At 46.7% G+C, this 20,130-nt stretch overlaps 1 protein-coding gene across 1 annotated transcript in view; it reads left to right on the forward strand.

Moving 5' to 3' along the window:
• The window catches only part of MED12 (mediator complex subunit 12), a 573,790-nt gene that overhangs the window by 512,040 nt on the left and 41,620 nt on the right, over positions 1–20,130 (forward strand). Inside the window, exons 36-37 of the mRNA XM_029607961.1 lie at positions 3,043–3,417; positions 16,446–16,596. Of these exons, the coding sequence (XP_029463821.1) occupies positions 3,043–3,417; positions 16,446–16,596 (526 nt within the window). The remainder of the gene's footprint in view (positions 1–3,042; positions 3,418–16,445; positions 16,597–20,130) is intronic.

The following is a 20,130-nucleotide window of genomic DNA, read 5'->3' on the forward strand; positions in this document are numbered from 1 at the left end:
AAAACCTAAAAACTGAAAATCCCCTCCTCCCAAAGCGGCTCGACATGTGCCAACTTACCTTTTGTTGCTTTTCAGCCCCTTCCCTTCTCTGCCGCCCTCCGGAGGGGGCAGCCGGAGGCGAAAACGGCTTGCAGCGTTCCCCCCCCCCCCCCCCACGCAGGTCCCGGTTCTCCTGGCTCGGCCCTCATCAAATTGTGAAGTCAGGTGAGAGCCCACTGTTCTGTGCTTTTCAGCCCCTTCCCTTCTCTGCCGCCCTCCGGAGGGGGCAGCCGGTGGCGAAAGCGGCTTGCAGCGTCCCCCGTCCCCCCAGGTCCTGGTTCTCCTGGCTCAGCCCTCATCAAATTGTGAAGTCAGGTGAGAGCCCACTGTTCTGTGCCCTCTCCAGTCACGGCGCGAGCGAAGCGAAGCATACTTTCATTGGCCTGAGCGCCCGTCAATTTGGGCGCTCCAGCCAATGAAAGCACATAGACGGGCACGCGTGACGTCACGACGTGCTCTCACCTGACTTCACAATTTGATGAGGGCCGAGCCAGGAGAACCGGGACCTGCGCGGGGGGGTGGAACGCTGCAAGCCGCTTTCGCCGCCGGCTCCCCCCTCCGGAGGGCGGCAGAGAAGGGAAGGGGCTGAAAAGCACAGAACAGTGGGCTCTCACCTGACTTCACAATTTGATGAGGGCCGAGCCAGGAGAACCGGGATCTGCGCGGGGGGACCGCTGCGAGCCGTTTTCGCCGCCTGCTGCCCCCTTCGGAGGGCGGCAGAGAAGGGAAGGGGCTGCAAAGCAACAAAAAGTAATGTCAAGTCGCTAGGGGAGGAGGGGATTTTAGGTTTAGAGGTTTCCTTTTGGGGGAAAGTTTGCCGTCTACCATTACCCCTGCCTCTAACGCAGGGGTAAGGGTAGGCGGTAAGTTAGCAGGTTAAACGCGCGGAAAAACGGCAGGGTAAACTAGCGATAGTCAGGGCGCGCGTTACTGTATGGGAAGGAATAGCTAATTCAATCGTTTACATTTAATATACATGCCGCGTGCGGAAGGGATTACCCGGTGATTTAAGGACGCGGTAAGAGTAGGTTAAAAGGAATTGTGTATCACAGGAAGGGCTAACGCAGCCGGAAAGTGAGTAGAAAAGCGGGTTAGGAGCGGGGTAACCGCGGCCCCACTTTACTGTATTGACCTGTAAGTCTTTGATTTCAGTAGGAAGCAAGGAGATGAGTGCTTTGGCCTGCTGCAGCAAGAGTTTGCAGGTCCCAGAGGGTTATTGAGCCTACTTGAAGAGGGTGCAGGACTTCTCTAGGTAGAATCAGAATCTTTCTTTCCAGAGTATAATGGCAGGGTAGCGCCTTTGTCTTTATTGTATCCCTGCTTTACAGACCTTGTATTGGTGTTCAGACTGGGAAAGGCTGTGCCTTGGATACGGGAGTCCTGAAAGTTGGCTTCCTGGAGCTTTGGTATGTCCCACTTGTTTCGACTGGTCTGGCATGGATGATAAGAAAGATGAAATTTAAACATGCCTATTAATTTCCTTTCCTTTTGTCCTGCCAGACCAGTCCAGAACCCACCCAGGGAAGCCACAACTATCAAGGACTTTTGGTATGACAAGTTCATATAAATAGCAGCATGTACATTGGTGTCCACTCTGAAGGTAGTTGGCCTAATCATGACCTTTGTATAGGGATTATTCGACTCCTGGGTTAATGACCGTGGAATGAAATTTCTTGGCTGCATCAGGTTTTAGTTGTAGTGGTGGTTTGGAAACCAAAATAAACATTTGCCTTCAGTTATTTTAGCTTTCATATAGGAAACTAAAGAAGGCAGCACCAGATCCCTATAGATTAGAACAAGGATGGCCAACTCCAGTTCTCAAGAGCCAGAAGCAGGCCATGTTTTCAGGATATCCACATACATGAGAGAGATTTGCATACAATGGCAGTAGTGCATGCAAATCTATCTCATGCATATTCATTGTGGTTATCCTGAAAACCTGGCCTGTTTGTGGCTCTTGAGAAGTGTAGTTGGCCACCCCTGCTATAAAGGTAGTAAAGTTAGCTTTGTGCTTTTGTTCTGTTTCCATCGGCTGGCACAGGGGACATAACCTATTTATTTGGATTGGTCTGACAGGACTAAAGGAAATGAAATTAACAGGTAAGTTTAAATTTCACCATATGTATCACTGCTCTACTCTCAGCTCTTTCTCCTGCACTATTTAGCAAAGCAAATGTTTTTTTATTGGGGGGAGAAAAAACATTGGTATAACTTTTGCTCTGCTCATCACCTGCACGTAACCCTAATTCTGGGTCTCACTGAAGTCAGAAATCTGAACTGGAGCTATCTGTATTCCCTACCCCAGAATACACTGGGAGATCTGTGAAAGAGGTACTCTCTCTGCCCCAGTGTGTTCTGGGAGATCTGAGAAGGAGGGACCCTCCTGTTCTAGTGCATTCTGGGAGATTTGAGAGTTATCCTCTCTGCCCCCGGTACACACTGGGAAATCTAAGTCATAAACACCCCATCCCAATACACTCTGGGAATCCTTGACAAATGGTTCCTGCCCCATAGGTATTTTTGATACAACAGTGACAGTATATGAAGTGTTTTGCATGCCAAAAGTCATAGATTTATAAGATATTTCATAATTAGCTTGCAATTAAAGATTCACACAGGTAACCTTGAGTGAGAAGTTCCTGGATGGCTGGAATAAAATGTGACACTTGAGTGGATTTTAGAACATTACAATTTGGACTGAAGGCAGTTAAATGGCTATAACATTTGTAGAATGTAAGAGTTCTACACCCAGCTTTACATGAAAGACCGATCAAAATAGATGGAATTGGTAGACCAAGGGGGCCAGAAGTTAAAACTGCTCATGAATAAATTAACAGCAAATCATGGAAAATCCTTTCACAGTCTGGGTTATGATGGCAACAAGTTAACAGCGAAGTCTTATGTGATGGTATTTAAAATTCTTTACTTTTTAGAAATAAAGGGAAAATATATTCGAGAGAACACACATAGGTAGGCTGTAAATAATTTCTTCTTTGTACTCAGGGTCTTCAGGTATCTACAAAGCAGAAGATATCTCCCTGGGATCTGTTTGAAGGCCTGAAACACTCAGCTCCTCTGTCCTGGGGCTGGTTTGGGACAGTGCGTATGGACAGAAGGATCTCACGTTTTGAGGAGCAGCAGCGACTCCTGCTCTATCATACTCACCTTAAGCCTAAACCTCGAAGTTATTACCTGGAGCCACTTTCTCTCCCTTTGGAGGAAGAGGAGCCTCCAACCCCTGTTCCTTTGGAGCCAGAGAAGAAAGTCACTGAGCCAGTGAAAACAGAAAAGGCCAGTGCAACCTCGGCCAGCAGTACAGAAGAGCGAAAAAAGAAGAACGTCAAGAATAAGAAGCGCAATCAGCCAAATAAAACTGAGGTACAGTTGGAGATAATATACCCCACAATTGTCCAGATTATTATCACATGTTATTCCCCAATACTAGCCAGGATATTATCCCATCACTGCTGACAAAAAGTATTAGCCAGCTCAAAATGTTACTACTCCCAGTACTGGCTAGGATATTACCCCTCAGGACATTGCTCAGCCACTGACTGATATTCCTTCCCACTGCTAGCCATGAGATTACCCAGCCTACAATATCCATCACTGCTGGCCAGGATACCACCCAGCTCCTAATATTAATCCTCCACTGCTGGCAAGGGAGGTACTCAGCTCACAATATTATTACCCCCATTTTTGGTCAGATTATTATCAAGTTCACAGTTTTATTCCCCCTCTGTTGACCAAGATATTACCCAGTTCCACAATATTCGACTCAAAATATTATCTCGCCCACTACTGTCCATGGGGGTGGGGGTTATATATACACACTCATATACTCATAGTCATGTTTGTATATGTATACATTATATATATAAATACACATTTACGTACTCTTACATGTATGTGAGTGAATGGGTATAAGTGGTGGTTGTATGTTATATGTGATTAATTTAGAGGTATTTGGAACATGTAACAGTTGTTATTGTGAACCTTAGAAATACACTTGTGTGAAGGATTGTTTCATAGAAATTGTTATTGGAGATATTCACATTATATATATTTTGACCGGTTCATGGTCTTAAAATTTGTTTCCCTGTACGTACCCGGATCAGTCCAGACAGTGGGTTGAGCCTCCTGGCAGCAGAGGGAGACAGAGAAAAACTGAAAAGGTATCCTATATCAGGACAGTGCTCACCCTGCGTCCCTTCAGTATTTTTCTGTCTCCCAGCAGAGGCAGGCAGTTGAACCTGCATTTCCCTAGCTTTCTCTGTTTTCCACACTGTGGTGATTTCTTTCTTTCTCCTTCTGATTGTTTCCAGGATCAAGCAAGTATTGATTAATTTCTATATGGAAAAAAAAAAAGAATTTGAAGGAAATCAAACTTCTTGTCTATGTGAGACAGCTCTGTCTCACAGCTCTTACAGGGTCCCGGGGGGATTTCCCCCTTGAGTACTCAGCCTGGGACCACTTGCCTGGCTTAAAGGGATGATACTGGTGGTCCAGTCACTCCCCCTTTTTGCGGAGTAATTGTTGAACCCACCTGAGGCTTGCACGCTGCATGAGACTGCTACAGACTGTGGAGATCAAACCTCAAGCTCCGCCAGGACTGCAGGATGAGGGGTTCCAACTCCTCCCTCTGGAACAGACGTACCACCTGAGGGTCATCACCCTCCAAAGAAGCCTGTTTTCCTTGCTCCTCATCCATGCCCCCCCTTCCCCCCACTGGTGGGCTCCCATTCCTCTGCTCGTTTCTTTGAAAAAAAAGACCAACGGAGGCACAGCTTACCCATGCTTTTCATTGCAGGCTCCAGCAAGGTAAGCATCCAGGGAAGTGATTACTGGTGGTCCAGTCCCTCTCTTCACCCGTGTGTGTCTGTCTGAGCACACTGCAAAAAAAAAAAAAACAAAAAAAAATTTTTTTGAAAATTTTTCTTTTTTGGTCAGTTGCAATCCAGGACCCCTGCCCACCTGAATCGCCGTGTTTTGGCCGATTTCTTTGTGTTTTTTGAGCTGTTTTTCCCCCCACCATGCCACGGTCATCCTGGTGTATAGCATGTAGGGAATTGTCCGCGTGGCTTTCTAGGACTGGGATTTGCTCGAGGTGCCTTCCAGAAGGGGTGGGCAGCTTTTTTCAGGGTCTGCAGCAACAGCAAGCCTCGTGGCGCCAACATCAGGCTCTGCAGGAGCTCAGAGCTGATCCTTTCTCCCTCAACGTAGGGACGGCAGCCATATTAAGCACATGTGCTGCAGCTCAGGCAAGGGCTGTGGGGGAGGGGGAGCTTCCTCCAACATTGTATCCAGTCCCTGCAACTGATGAGAATGTAGATCAGGATCAGGTTTTTTTTACAGGATGACCCTGCTTTTCCAGGAGATCAGGATGTTGATTCTGATTCCTTTTCTTTAAATGTTGTCCTCCTTTTGCATATAAAGCCTTTTTAGCTTCCAGGTCTCTGCAAGGTGGTATCTTGCCAGTCAGACCTAAGCAGGGACTGCCCCCCAAGGTAGCCAAGCGTGCCGATGTTCCCACGTCTCTAAGGGTCGCAAAGTTAAAAGGCACAGTGGTTTCAGGAGGGTCTGCTGCTCCGGACGTGCCGGGCAGTGCGGCTGCAGATGCAGGAGCCTCTCCTCCTCCTCCCGCGGGGGAGGAGGGGGCATGGATGAGGAGCAAAGGAAACGGGCTTCTTTGTAGGGTGATGACCCTCAGGTGGTACGTCTGTTCCAGAGGGAGGAGTTGGAACCCCTCATTCCTGCAGTCCTGGCGGAGCTCGAGATTTGATCTCCACAGTCTGTAGCAGTCTCATGCAGCGGGCAAGCCTCAAGTGGGTTCAACAATTACTCAGCACCCAGGATCTCCCATCAGCAGAGGCGGAACAGGCAGAAAGGCTGGAAGGCGCGATTGCATATGGGGCTGATGCTCTCTATGATCTCCTAAGGGTGCAAGCCAGAGCTATGATCTCAGCGGTGTCAGCCAGGCGATTGGCCTGCAGACTCCTCTTCTAAATCGCCGTTGGGCACTCTACCCTTCAAGGGTAAGTTACGTTTTGGCAAGGACCTGGACCAGCTTATCAAATCCTTGGGTGACAAGGTTCATAAGCTACCGGAGGACCGCCCCAAGCAGTCCAGATTCTTTTTTCCCGTTGCGGTCTCGTTTCCGGGGGCAGCGCAGGTACAACAAGCCACGTGGAGCTTTTCAAAGAAACACCTCCACTAGGTCTCCAACATGGTCTCACTCCTTTTGGAGCAGTTGGTCCTTCCGAGATGGTACCCATCAAGGCACCGCCGCAAAGTCCTCACCATGAGATACGGCCGGCCCATTCCTCCGTTCCAGACTTAGGTGGTTGGCTGTCCCTATTTCTCGAGGAATGGGCCAAAATTACTTCGGATCAGTGGGTCCTCGAAGTAATCGAAAGAGGCTACACGTTAGTTTGCTCAGGATCTCCCGGACCTCTACTTGATCTCTCCCTGTGGAACTCTGAGGCACCCAGTGGTGTGCCAGACTCTCGACAGGCTTCAAGCACTCGGAGCCATAGTTCCGGTCCCCCTCCAGGAACAGAGATCCAGCCAGTATTCGATCTACTTCGTTGTCCACAAAAAGGACGGCTCCTTTTGACCGATCCTGGACCTCAAGAGAGTCAACAAGGCCCTCAAGGTTCCCCATTTTTTTATGGAGACCCTGAAGGCAGTCATTGCAGCAGTTCGTACAGGGGAGTTCCTTGCCTCTCTCGACTTGATGGAGGCCTACCTTCACATCCCGATCTGCCAGGAACACCAGAGATTTCTTCGTCTCAACATCCTGGGACGACATTTTCAATTTCGAGCACTCCCATTCGGTCTTGTCACCGCGCCACGCACATTTACCAACATCACGATGGTAGTTGCAGCCTTCAACCGGCAGGAGGGAGTCCTAGTCCACCCGTACCTGCGTGATAGCAGTCAACAGGATCTTGTCGGTTCTCACCTCCCTCGGGTGGATAGTCAGTTTCTCAAAGAGCAACCTCAAGCCCTCTCAGGTCCTCGAATTCTTAGGAGCACGCTTCGACACTCGTGTGGGCAAAGTTCTGTTACCTGAGGCCCGTGCACTCAAGCTCATGGGTCAAGTCCAACATCTATTATCTCTCACGGTCCCCACGGCCTGGGATTATCTCCAGGTTCTAGGCACTATGGCTTCAACTATAGATTTGGTTCCCTGGGCCTTTGCGCATATGCGTCCTTTGCAGAAAGCTTTGCTATCCCGCTGGAAGCCGGTCTCGGAGGAGTTTCAGACACCCTTACCACTTTCCGATGTTACCATCGACAGCATGCATTGGTGGCTCTCTCTCGCCCACCTATTGAAGGGGATGCCCTTGCAGACACCTCAATGGATTGTTGTGACAATGGATGCCAGCCTCTCCGGTTGGGAAGCGGGGTGTCAGAATCAGTCTACCCAGGGATGATGGACCCCAATCCAGTCGCAGTGGCACATCAATCGTCTGGAGACCCGAGCGGTCTGTCTGGCTCTCAAGACCTTTCTGCTCTTGATCCATCGCAAAGCTGTGCAAGTCCTCTCCGACAATTCCACCACGGTAGCTTACATCAATCGCCAGGGGGGCACCAGGAGTCGTCCAGTTGCCCTGGAAGCCAGCAAGCTGCTACCCTGGGCAGAGTGCCATCTGGAACGGCTAGTGGCCTCCCACATTGCGGGGTAGGAAAACACTCAAGCCAACTTCCTGAGTCGTCAGCATCTAGACCCCGGAGAGTGGGAGTTGTCCGGAGAGTCGATGGATTTGATTGTGCACAAGGGGGGGGGGGTCCCTCACTTAGACCTGATGGCTACTCTGAGCAATGCAAAGGCCCCCAGATTCTTCAGCCACAGAAGGGAGCACTGCTCTGAAGGAGTGGATGCACTGGTCCTACCCTGGCCTCACAACGTCCTCCTTTATGTGTTCCCACCTTGGCCTCTGGTGGGAAAGGTACTCAGAATAGAACTCCACAGGGGGCCAGTCATCCTCGTGGCGCCGGAGTGGCCTCTGAGACCGTGGTTCGCGGATCTGGTGAACTTCGCTACGGACGGTCCTCCCCTGCTCCGACAGGGTCCAGTATTTTTCGATCAGGCAGATCGCTTTTGTCTAGCAGCCTGGCTTTTGAGCGGCGGCGACTAAGGAAGAAGGGTTATAAGGAGGAGGTTATCTCCACTCTGTTGCAGGCCCATAAGACTTCTACCTCTCTGGCTTATATTCAGGTATGGAGAGTATTTGAGACTATGTGCGCTGAGTCTGGAGTTCCGGCGCGTAAGGCTTCGGTGTCCCAGGTTCTCTCCTTCCTGCAGAATGATCTCTCCAAAGGTTTGTCTTTCAATTCCTTGTGGGCACAGATTTCAGGGCTCTGTTCCCTCCTTGGGCAGGTCGATGGTTACGCATTGGGGACCCATCCGGATGTCATTCGGTTCCTCAGAGGGGCTAAGCACTTGAACCCGCCTGTCCGGGCTACTTGTCCGTCATGGAGCCTTAATTTGGTTCTCCGCGTTCTTTGCAAGGCGCCCTTCAAACCCCTTTGGCGAGCCACACTTAAGGATCTGACCCTTAAGACTGTCTTTCTGGTCTCTCTTTCCTCAGCCAAGAGAGTATCCAAGCTCCAAGCACTGTCTTGTAGGGAGCTTTTCCTTTGCTTTTCTGATTCAGGTGTTTTCCTCAAAACAGTCCCATCCTTCCTGCCAAAGGTTGTCTCCTCCTTTCATGTAAATCAGTCAGTGGAGCTCCCTGATTTTTCTCCAGAGGACATTGTGAACACGCCTGGCGCGGATCTACGGCATCTTGATGTGAAGAGGATCCTACTGCAATATTTGCAGGTAATGAATGATTTTTGAGTCTCTGATCATCTCTTTGTCTTATGGAGCAGGCCAAGTAAGGGGAATAAGTCTTCTAAAGCTACTATCACTCGCTGGCTAAAAGAGGCGATTGCGTCGGTGTATATTTGTCGGGGCCAGTTGGTTCCGGAGGGCTTAAAAGCTCACTCTTTACGTTCTCGGGCTACCTCTTGGGTGGAGAGTCAGTCAGTCTCGCCGCAAGAAATCTGCAGAGTAGTTACTTGGAAAACCCTACATACCTTTGCACGTCATTATCGCCTCGATGTTCAAGCGCCAGTCTTTGTCTCTTTCGGCAGACAGGTACTTCGAGTGGGACTGTCTCAGTCCCATCCTGTTTAGGAAAGCTTTAGTACATCCCACTATCTGGACCGATCCGGGTACGTACAGGGAAAGGAAAATTTTTTCTTACCTGCTAATTTTCGTTCCTGTAGTACCATGGATCAGTCCAGACTCTCGCCCTGACGACATCTACATTGCTACGTCCGCTCGGAGTTTCTCTTTCACAGGTTCTTTTTGGGATTCTCTACTTCCTATTTGAGCTTTAAGACACTGGAAGTTCATCCGAATTGTAAGGCATCGGAGGTAACTGCTATATATATATATATATATATATATATATATATAGCTGTGTAAGAGCATTTTTCATACATGTTTGAATTTCTTGTTTCATTTTGATAGTTGTTTACTTGCTTGATCTTATCCTGGTTCTCTATGCTATTTTGGCTGCTTTGATATCGATTATATTGAAGGGACGCAGGGTGAGCATTGTCCTGATATAAGATACCTTTTCAGTTTTTCTCTGTCTCCCTCTGCTGGACAGGAGGCTCAACCCACTGTCTGAACTGATCCGTGGTACTACAGGAACGAAAATTAGCAGGTAAGAACCAATTTTCCTATACAACTGTTAATAATTTTTAGCAAAGAATTTTAATGTAACAAAAATTATTGGTAAAAATGTTGATGTAATTTTATTTACCCCTGCTCTTTGATATAGATCTTGACAGTGTATTCAGTGGGTTAGTTATGCTTTCCAGTTTTTCTACCTGAACAGTAAAAGACAACATTGTCCAGCTGTGTAACTAGGTGAACAGATTTATCTGAGCCAAAATCTTTAAATTAAAGATAAGTCTATTGGTAGACACTCAAGTGTTAGGGTAAAATAAAGCTGCTTCATATGCAGGCTGCCAAAGCAGAAATATTTGGTTGTCGTCAGCATAGATTTGATATTGTATCCTAAAGGAGGAAAAAAAGGTTACCAATACCTCAGATATTAGAAAGGGCAGAGCTTGGCTAACTGCTTTAAATTAGAACAGCTGAACCTGACCTGTTTAAAAAAAAAAAAAATTCAATTTATCCTGTTCCATGCTACACAAATCAGTAAAAATGTTAATTGAATCATATAAAAACAGGCATGCATCTTAGTGGCTTTTAGGATTTTCCCGTAGATAAATTAGCATGAATTAGCCATGCTGTCTGGGTATGTCCTCCATGCCACTACGTGGCGGAGCTCTCAAAGATCACCAAAGTCTTTTTGTGAGGTGATCCTTCCTGTATCTTCCTGCATTTCCCCAAGTCTCCTCAGTCCAATTTTTTCCACGTGACAGAGAACACATGGAGCTCTCTTCTCTCTGTGAGAAAGCGATTATTCAGGAAAAAAAAACCCCATCAAAATCACCTCTGGATTGGCAGAGAATCCCATTATACCTCGTCCACCAGGCTTTAAGTTCTGCCAATGCAGAAAGATAATATCCGTCACAGGCAGACACCAGGTTTGTTACATCTGCCTAGGTCCAAACCATGACCAGGCTAACTGCAGGGACTGCGGACACATGTCCCCTCGGGCCCAGAGGCAAAGAGCTGCCATGATTGAGCAGCTTCGTGTAGCACCATCAGGCTCTTATGCCCCATCAGAGGTCTCTACAAAATCCTCCCTGGGCCCCCACAGATGCTCAAAAGCCCCATCTCACTGTCAGGCGGCTTCAGCAGCCCCCCCCCCCCCCGGACCCTCGGATTTGGCGCCAAAAAAGACCCGTTTAAAATCGACGCATGGCGCGGCAGATGCGCTGGCTGCCTTGAAGCAAAAAAACTTCGTCGAAAGCATCGAAGCATGGCGATGCCGATGCACGAAGCTAACACTGGCACATCAATGCCTCTAAGGGCTACCGAAGCACATTGCGCCGGATTTCATTCCCATTGACGCACATCCACCAACTCTGTCCTGCGTCAACGCGCACCGACGTCTCGTCTATTTTACAGACGCTGCCGACGCAGCCTTCTACAGGACCATCTTTAATTCCTTCTACACCGACACTGCCGATGCAGCCCGCTTCCAGACCGTGCAAGAAACACTCCTCCGGTCACAAAAGACCCAGGGAGCCTTCTCTCTTACTGAATGTAGAATTGGAGGGAGATCCATCTTCCCCAAGACATTCTGACACTGCTTCAACCTCATCGGAGGTGTTTTCAGGACTCTCCGGGCACCCAGACACAGCACGGTTTCCAGCTTACAGGACCCGCTGTATGAAAAAGTAGGACGACCATCGGTTGACATAGCTCAACCCAGAGCACCGGATTCGGACATACTGCTGGCAGCACTACCCCCAGCAGGTATACCAACGCAACCAGTACTACCCCATCACAGTCCTCCCCAATGTAATTGCCATGCTTTCGCCCAAGTTATATTGACCCATGTCACTATACCTGCTTTCACCCATTTTATGTTATCAAGGTTATTTCTACCCTGTTCATTGTAAAACAAGACTCTGTCTCTGTTCTTTTTGCTGGTTGTAATGTAAACCGAAGTGATAATTAATCTTGTTAATTGAACCTCGGTATATAAAAGTTATAAATAAATAAATAAATACCCCTCCATCGGGGTTGGCTTCACAAGCAATTTCTCAGATATCACTGATCTTATCCCAATTCTTGAGATTAGTAGAACAGCAGAATCAACCACCAGTGAACAAACCTTTTGAGGCTCCATTACCTCCTCAAAGGCCCCAAACTCCGAATCCTACACCCAGACATCAGCCTTGCATTCCTTCTCCTCCGAAAGAGCATTTTCTTCTGATTCAATCTCTTCCGACACCTCTACAGGTTACCCATCCGATCCAGCGGAGATTCCATTGGCGCCAGTATCACCCCCAGAAGACCTTACCTACTTGCAGTTTTTAGAGAAGGTGGGTCAAGATTCCAGATCCCAGACAGGAAATGATGGGTATTCTAAAAATTTTTGATACCCCGTCAGAGCCTACAGCAATTTCAGCACATTCAGTTCTTGATTCCCTAATGCAGAGGGCGTGGGAATCTCCTTTCACCTCACCACCAACTTCAAGAAAAACAGATTTAAAGTATCGCATGCGGGATTCACCCTATTATAACACGGTACAGCTTCCCCATAATTCCATTGTCGTGGAATCGGCAATGCAAAGACCGCAAAAATCAGGGCTCCATGCTAACACCCCTCCGGGAAGAGACCACAGATACTTGGATGATTTCGGAAAGAAATCTTATCGATCAGACATGTTAAATACAAAAATCATCAATTTTACGTCACTCAATACTTTTTTGAGTGCCTTCAATCCCTTAGACCCATCTTGCAGGATGCCTCTTCAGATGCCCGCCTTCCTCAGGAATGTTTTGACATGGAGGAGGGCCTTCTCCACCTCCTTTGTTCTATATATGAGGGATTTGAAACATCGGCGAAGGCCACTTCAAATGCCATCGCAGCCCGCCGCATGGCCTGGCTCAGGTCGAGTGCAGTAAGAGATGATGTCCATGAGAAGTTAACAGATCTCCCATGTCATCCAGACAACCTCTTCGGTGACAGGCTAGCGGAGACAGTAGCTAAATTAAAAGAGCAAAAAGTAGCAGTCCTGTCATTAACTGGCCTGCCAGAAGGTCCTAAACGTCATCGTCTTTCAAGAAAACAAACTACCCTCGTCGCACCTACCAATCCTACTTGTCATATCGACCACCGCCTTATCAATCCAGCCGCCCTCAGCCATATCATCAACACCCTCAAGCTCCACGACAACACAAACCATCAACAGAAGCTCATCCCACCAAAAACCAACACGGTTTTTAAGAATAGCATTACCACCACTACCGAATCACACCGTGGGGGGCAGACTATCGTGATTCCTACCAGCCTGGAGCACCGTTACATCCGACCTTTGGGTCCTCAATATAATAGAGAAGGGTTATTCCCTAAAATTCCAAACCCGCCCTCCCCTCCCACATCTGGTTATCCAAAAACATCAGAGGATGCACCAGACACCTCTCCTACAGGAGATAGATCACCTACTCCAACAAGAGTGTATCCAAGAATTACCATCACCACAAATCCAACAAGGATTTTATTCTCAATACTTCCTCATTCCCAAGAAATCTGGAGGGCTACGCCCCATCCTATACCTACGATCTCTCAACAAATACCTGCAAAAAGAGAAATTCAAGATGACATCCCTAAAATCCATCTTACCCTTCCTACAACCCAGAGATTAGATGTGCTCACTAGATCTGAAAGATACGCATGCACACATACTGATGCACCCCAAATCTTGGCGATATCTCTGCTTCACCATGAACGAGAGACACTTCCAGTACAAGGTATTACCGTTCAGACTCTCCTCCACCCCGAGGGTCTTCACGAAATGCCTAGCGGTAGCAGTGGCATTCCTTCGCCGACAGGGAGTACAGATTTTTCCTTACCTGGACAATTGGCTACTAGTAGCCCCCACTCAGTCAGCCCTGCGAAGCAGTTTACTCTGCACAATTTCTTGCCTAGACCATCTGGGCCTCCTAATCAACTACGAGAAATTGAACCTACAACCTACTCAGTGCCTGCAATTCCTCGGCGCACATATTGACACCATTCGAGACAAAGCTTTCCTGCCAGAACCTCGAGCGATTACTCTGACAACGATCGTCCATCGACTTCTGGGTAGTACAGTTGCTCCAGCCTGTCAAATCCTCACCATCCTGGGCCACATGGCGGCAGCCATCTATATAGTTCCACACACGCATCTTCATATGCATCGTTTACAATGGGGTCTAAAGAGACAATGGGACCAGTTTCGCAGCCCTCTCTCCACTAAGGTCGCCAGAACAACCAACATGAAGCGAGATCTTCACTGGTGGAGAACACCACCGGCACTAAGAATGGGCTCGTATCTACGCCCCCCTTGTCATCAGACAATACTCACCACAGATGCATCTCCCTCAGGTTGGGGAGCCCATCTCACACACTTACAAACTCAGGGACAATGGTCCAACTGAGAACGAACCCTACACATAAACCTTCTAGAGCTCCGGGCCATTCGATACACCCTCCAAACTTTCGAGCACAGGCTCCAAAACCAGATTGTCATGGTCCACACAGACAATCAGGTAGCAATGTTCTACATAAACAAAGGAGGAGGGTCAGGTTCATGGAACCTTTGCCAAGAAGCTATAAGAATCCTGGAATGGGCTCACAGTAGAGGAATCTCCCTACGAGCCACATACCTGCCGAGAATCAACAACTCCAGAGCAGACAAGCTAAGCAGGATTTTTCACCCCCACGAATGGGAACTCCAGCAGGAGGTAGCCAATTGAATTTTCTCCACTTGGGGTCATCCCCGGATCGACATCTTTGCAACAGAACACAACAGGAAGGTCAAACTATTTTGCTCAGTATACCCCAGCCCACACCGGCTGTCACCAGCTGTATACCCCAGCCGGCTGTCAATGGCTGTCCCAAGACCTGCTCTACGCATTCCCTCAGATACCTGTCTCGCACAGTCCAGCGATGCATCGAAGACAAAGCAGATTTGATTCTCCTTGCCCCAGCATGGGCATGTCAACCCTGGTACAGCTACCTAATTCAATTGTCCATACACCAACCGATCCCCCTAGGCAACAGCCCTCAACTGCTTACCCAGGAAGGGGGATCTCTACTGCACCCACTGCATTCATTCTTGAATCTCACTGCTTGGAGGTTGAAAGGCTCGTATTCCAAAACCTAAACATCCCTCCTCATCTCCAGGATATTCTACCAACAACTAGACTCAGTTATCAACGAAAGTGGACACGTTACACGTCCTGGTGTACGGCTGAGGGAGCAGATCCACTCACCTGTCCACCAGAGCGCCTACTAAATTATCTCCATCTACTCTACAGGGAAGGTCTAGCTACGGCTTTGCTTCGAGTACACCTCCGCGCCATAGCGGCTTACCACATGCCTCTCAATGGAGAACCTATTTTTTGTCACGCATTGGTCTCCAGGTTCATGAAAGGTGTCCTACATCTTCGGCCCCTGACTAAGAAACCTTCAGTACCGTGGGACGTAAAACATAGTGTTTGAACAACTCATGCTACCACCCTTCGAACCATTAGAAACTTGTCATCCCAGGTACCTTTCCTTTCCTGGAAGGTACTCTTCTTGGTTGCCCTGACCTCTACAAGACGCATCAGTGAATTACAAGCCTTAGTTCACTACCCACTCTACCTTCAGTTTTACCACGACAAAGTTACATTGCGTACACATCCTAACTTACTACCGAAGGTGGTTTCTGCATTCCACTTAAACCAAACCATAAGCCTCCCTACTTTCTTTCCAAGACCTCATGCGATCGAGAGCAAGCGATGACTACATTCATTAGACTGTAAACGAGCCCTTGCCTATTATAAACAACGCACGCAATCTGCTCACAGACCCTCTCAACTCTTTTTATCCTTTAACACGAATGCACCAGGACTCCCCGTATCCAAGAGAACACTTTCGTCCTGGATCTCCAACTGCATTCACTTCTGTTACCAAAAACTAGAGACGCTATCTGCTTCACCCAGGGCACATCAGGTTCATGTGATGGCTGCTTCAATTGCCCACCTCCACAAAGTGCCTATCTTGGACATTTGTAAAGCAGCCACATGGTCTTCATTGCATACCTTCACATTCCACTACTGTTTGGACAAACAGACCACGGATGATGCACACATGGGACAGATTATTCTTAAGACAAGCACCTCTGCCTCTCATCACAACAACCATTGAGAACTGTCCACCTATGTTCCTTACCGTATTGAGCATATTATTTTCAGTACCACATATGAACAAAGAACGCTCAATACTGCAGCTGGGGACTCCCAGACAGCATGGCTAATTCATGCTGCTTATCTACGGGAAAAGAGCAAGTTTTCTTACCGTAAACGGTCTTTTCTGTAGATAGTAGATGAATTAGCCATGCTGACCCGCCCGCCTCCCCGGACAGCTCTTCCATTACATCTCATCTTGCTTGGATAAGGACCGAGGAGACTTGGGGAAATGCGGGAAGATACAGGAAGGATCATCTCACAAAAAGACTTTGGTGATCTTTGAGAGCTCCGCCACCTAGTGGCATGGAGGACATACCCAGATAGCATGGCTAATTAATCTGCTATCTATGGAAAACACCGTTTACGGTAAGCAAACTTGCTCGTCTCTCCACATCCCACCATCAGTCTTTTTTTTTTTTTTTGCTGGTTTTATTTCTCCTTGTCCCTCCTTTCTCTTTCACCTTACTCTGTTCTCTTACAGGAGTTTGTGATGGCTCCTGGCCGTGGGGTGTCCTATGGAGTTGGAATGACGACAGACCTCATGCATCATCAGCCTCCAAACTCTATGGCACGACTGACCTATGGACAGACAGCTGTGGGTCTCTATACGCAGAACCAGCCATTACCAGCAGGTCAGTAAAAAAAAAATTTTTTTTTTAAGCATTTCTATTAGATGCCATATCTCGAGAGAGTTTATTAAAATAAAAAGCACAGGAGAAAATCAGTCTATTGAGGAAGGAAAGGCAGATAGGAGCCAATACTGTGCACAAATTAGAGAGGGGCTTCTTTTTGCAGTAAGGGGTTTATGTCCTGTGGAATGACACAGATGTGTGGCCCTCCACAGGAAATGTTCTGAGGTTTTAGAAATGGACTGAATGGAATTGTTGTTATGGGTGGTATGTGAGGTTTCTCAGGGAGAACTGCTCCCCTTGACCTCCGCATTTCCCTATTCCAGAAGTCCCTCGGGATCTTATATTGGTGAGGAGATGTAAATGAACGGATAATTTGCAAAACTGAAGGGCCTGACCCCTGAAGAAGACCCTGAAGGGGTATTATTTCTCTTTCCTATTTGTGTGAAAATGATGCTGAAAGCCATCCGTTGGGACTGAGAAATATTAAAACACCATCAAATGCTTTATACTTTTAGAAGTAGTTTTCAGTAGCATAGTCAGTATTCATGCACGTTTGTAGCTAATTTTCCAAGTGAAACCACCTGGGTAGTATAAAATCAGTGCACAGAAAGGGCACATGTACTTTGCACCTCTGTGAACAGGCAAGGAAGGAGTAAAGTAGCAGGTGTACATCTGAAATTCCCATGAATGCATTCTGTTATGCGCTTCAAAAAATTGTCCATGTAAGGATTTGGTGGTGATGTCTGTCATATAAACATAGGATAGGCCATTCTGGGTCAAACCAAGGTCCATCAGGCCCAGCATCTTGTACATAAGAGTACTGGGCTGGGTTAAATCAAGGTCCCTCGAACCCAGCATTGTGTCTCCCACAGTGAACATAAAAACAAAAGAAATGCCACGCTGAGTCAAACCAAGGTCCATGGAGTCCAGAATCCTGTCTCACACAGTTAACAGAAGAAGTTGCCATACTGGGTCAGACGAAGGGTCCATCAAGCCCAGCATCCTGTTTCCAACAGTAGCCAATCCAGGCTATAAGTTCCTGGCAAGTACCCAAACATTAAATAGATCCCATGCTACTAATGCCAGTAACAACAGTGGCTATTCCCCAAATCAAGTTGATTAATAGCAGTTAATGGACTTCTCCTCCAGGAACTTGTCCAAATCTTATTTTAAATCCAGCTACGCTAACTGCCCTAAACACTTGCTTTGGAAGTGAATTCCAGAGCTCAATTGTGCGTTGAGTGAAAAAGAATTTTCTCCAATTTGTTTTATGGTTAAATCTGTTTTTATTATTTTCAACAATAATAGTTACAAACATTTGTTTGGATAATGGTGAGATCTACTCCGTACCCAGTGCCAAGTTTTTAATAAAACCATAATAACAATTCCCTTCAGAAGTATCCCCTCCACTCTGCTCCCCTTTCTAGTCAGCCCCTCCAATTTGTTTTAAATGTTCTACTTGCTAAGTTTATGGTGTGACCCTAGTCCTTGTATTATCTGAAAGAGTAAATAACCAATTCCAATTACCCTTTCTAGTCCTCTCATGATTTTATAGACCTCTATCTTAGCCCCCTTCAGCTGTCTTTTCTCCAAACTGAACACCTCTAGCCTTTGCTCATAGAAGAGCTGTTCCATTCCCTTCATTATTTTGGTCACCCTTCTCTGAACCTTTTCCAGTGAAAATATATCTTTTTTGAGATGTGGTGACCAGAATTGCACACACTGCTCAAGGTATGGTCTTACCATGGAGCGATGCAAAGGCATTATGACATTTTCTGTTTTATTCACCATTCCTTAATTCCTAACATTCTGTTTGCTTTTTTTGATTTCTGCAGCACACTGAGCTGATGATTTCAATTATTGTCCATTATGATACCCAGATCTTTTTCCTGGGTGGTAAGTCCTAATATGGAACCTAATGTCATGTAACTACAATGTGATTTACTTTTCCCCATGTGCAACACTTTGCACTTGTCCACATTAAATTTCATCCGCCATTTGGATGCCCAGTCTTCCAGTCTTGAAGATGGGCAATTTTCTCAGTGGAAGGGAGTGGGCAGTGGAGTGCCTCAGGGATCTGTATTGGGACCCTTACTTTTCAATATATTTATAAATGATCTGGAAAGAAATACGACAAGTGAGATAATCAAATTTGCAGATGACACAAAATTGTTCAGAGTAGTTAAATCACAAGCAGATTGTGATAAATTGCAGGAAGACCTTGTGAGACTGGAAAATTGGGCATCCAAATGGCAGATGAACTTTAATGTGGATAAGTGCAAGGTGATGCATATAGGGAAAAATAACCCATGCTATAATTACACAATGTTGGGTTCCATATTAGGTGCTACAACCCAAGAAAGAGATCTAGGTGTCATAGTGGATAACACATTGAAATCGTTGGTACAGTGTGCTGCGGCAGTCAAAAAAGCAAACAGAATGTTGGGAATTATTAGAAAGGGAATGGTGAATAAAACGGAAAATGTCATGCCTCTGTATCGCTCCATGGTGAGACCGCACCTTGAATACTGTGTACAATTCTGGTCGCCGCATCTCAAAAAAGATATAATTGCGATGGAGAAGGTACAGAGAAGGGCTACCAAAATGATAAGGGGAATGGAACAACTCCCCTATGAGGAAAGACTAAAGAGGTTAGGACTTTTCAGCTTGGAGAAGAGACGACTGAGGGGGGATATGATAGAGGTGTTTAAAATCATGAGAGGTCTAGAACGGGTAGATGTGAATTGGTTATTTACTCTTTCGGATAGTAGAAAGACTAGGGGGCACTCCATGAAGTTAGTATGGGGCACATTTAAAACTAATCTGAGAAAGTTCTTTTTTACTCAACGCACAATTAAACTCTGGAATTTGTTGCCAGAGGATGTGGTTAGTGCAGGTAATATAGTTTTGTTTAAAAAAGGATTGGATAAGTTCTTGGAGGAGAAGTCCATTACCTGCTATTAAGTTCACTTAGAGAATAGTCACTGCCATTAGCAATGGTTACATGGAATAGACTTAGTTTTTGGGTATTTGCCAGGTTCTTATGGCCTGGATTGGCCACTGTTGGAAACAGGATGCTGGGCTTGATGGACCCTTGGTCTGACCCAGTATGGCATTTTCTTATGTTCTTATGTCCTCTTGCAATTTATCACAATCCACTTGTGATTTAACAACTCTAAATAATTGTCATCTGCAAATTTGTTCACCTCACTCATCATTCCCCTTTCTAGATCATTTATAAATATATGAAAAAGCACAGATCCTGAGGCACTCCACTGTTTACTTTTCTCTCACGAGAAAACTGACCATTTAATCGTACTCTGCATTTCCGATCGTTTAGCCAGTTTGCAATCCACAAAAGGCCATTGCCCCCTATCCTATGACATTTTAATTGTTTTAGAAGTCTCTCATGAGGGACTTTGTTAAATACCGTTTGAAAATTCAAATACACTAAATCTACTAGCTCACCTTTATCCACATGTTTATTAACCCCTTCAAAAAATGTAGATTTGTGAGGCAAGACTTCCCTTGGGT

This window comes from Rhinatrema bivittatum, chromosome 6 (assembly GCF_901001135.1).
Source record: "Rhinatrema bivittatum chromosome 6, aRhiBiv1.1, whole genome shotgun sequence".
Lineage (NCBI taxonomy): Eukaryota > Metazoa > Chordata > Amphibia > Gymnophiona > Rhinatrematidae > Rhinatrema > Rhinatrema bivittatum.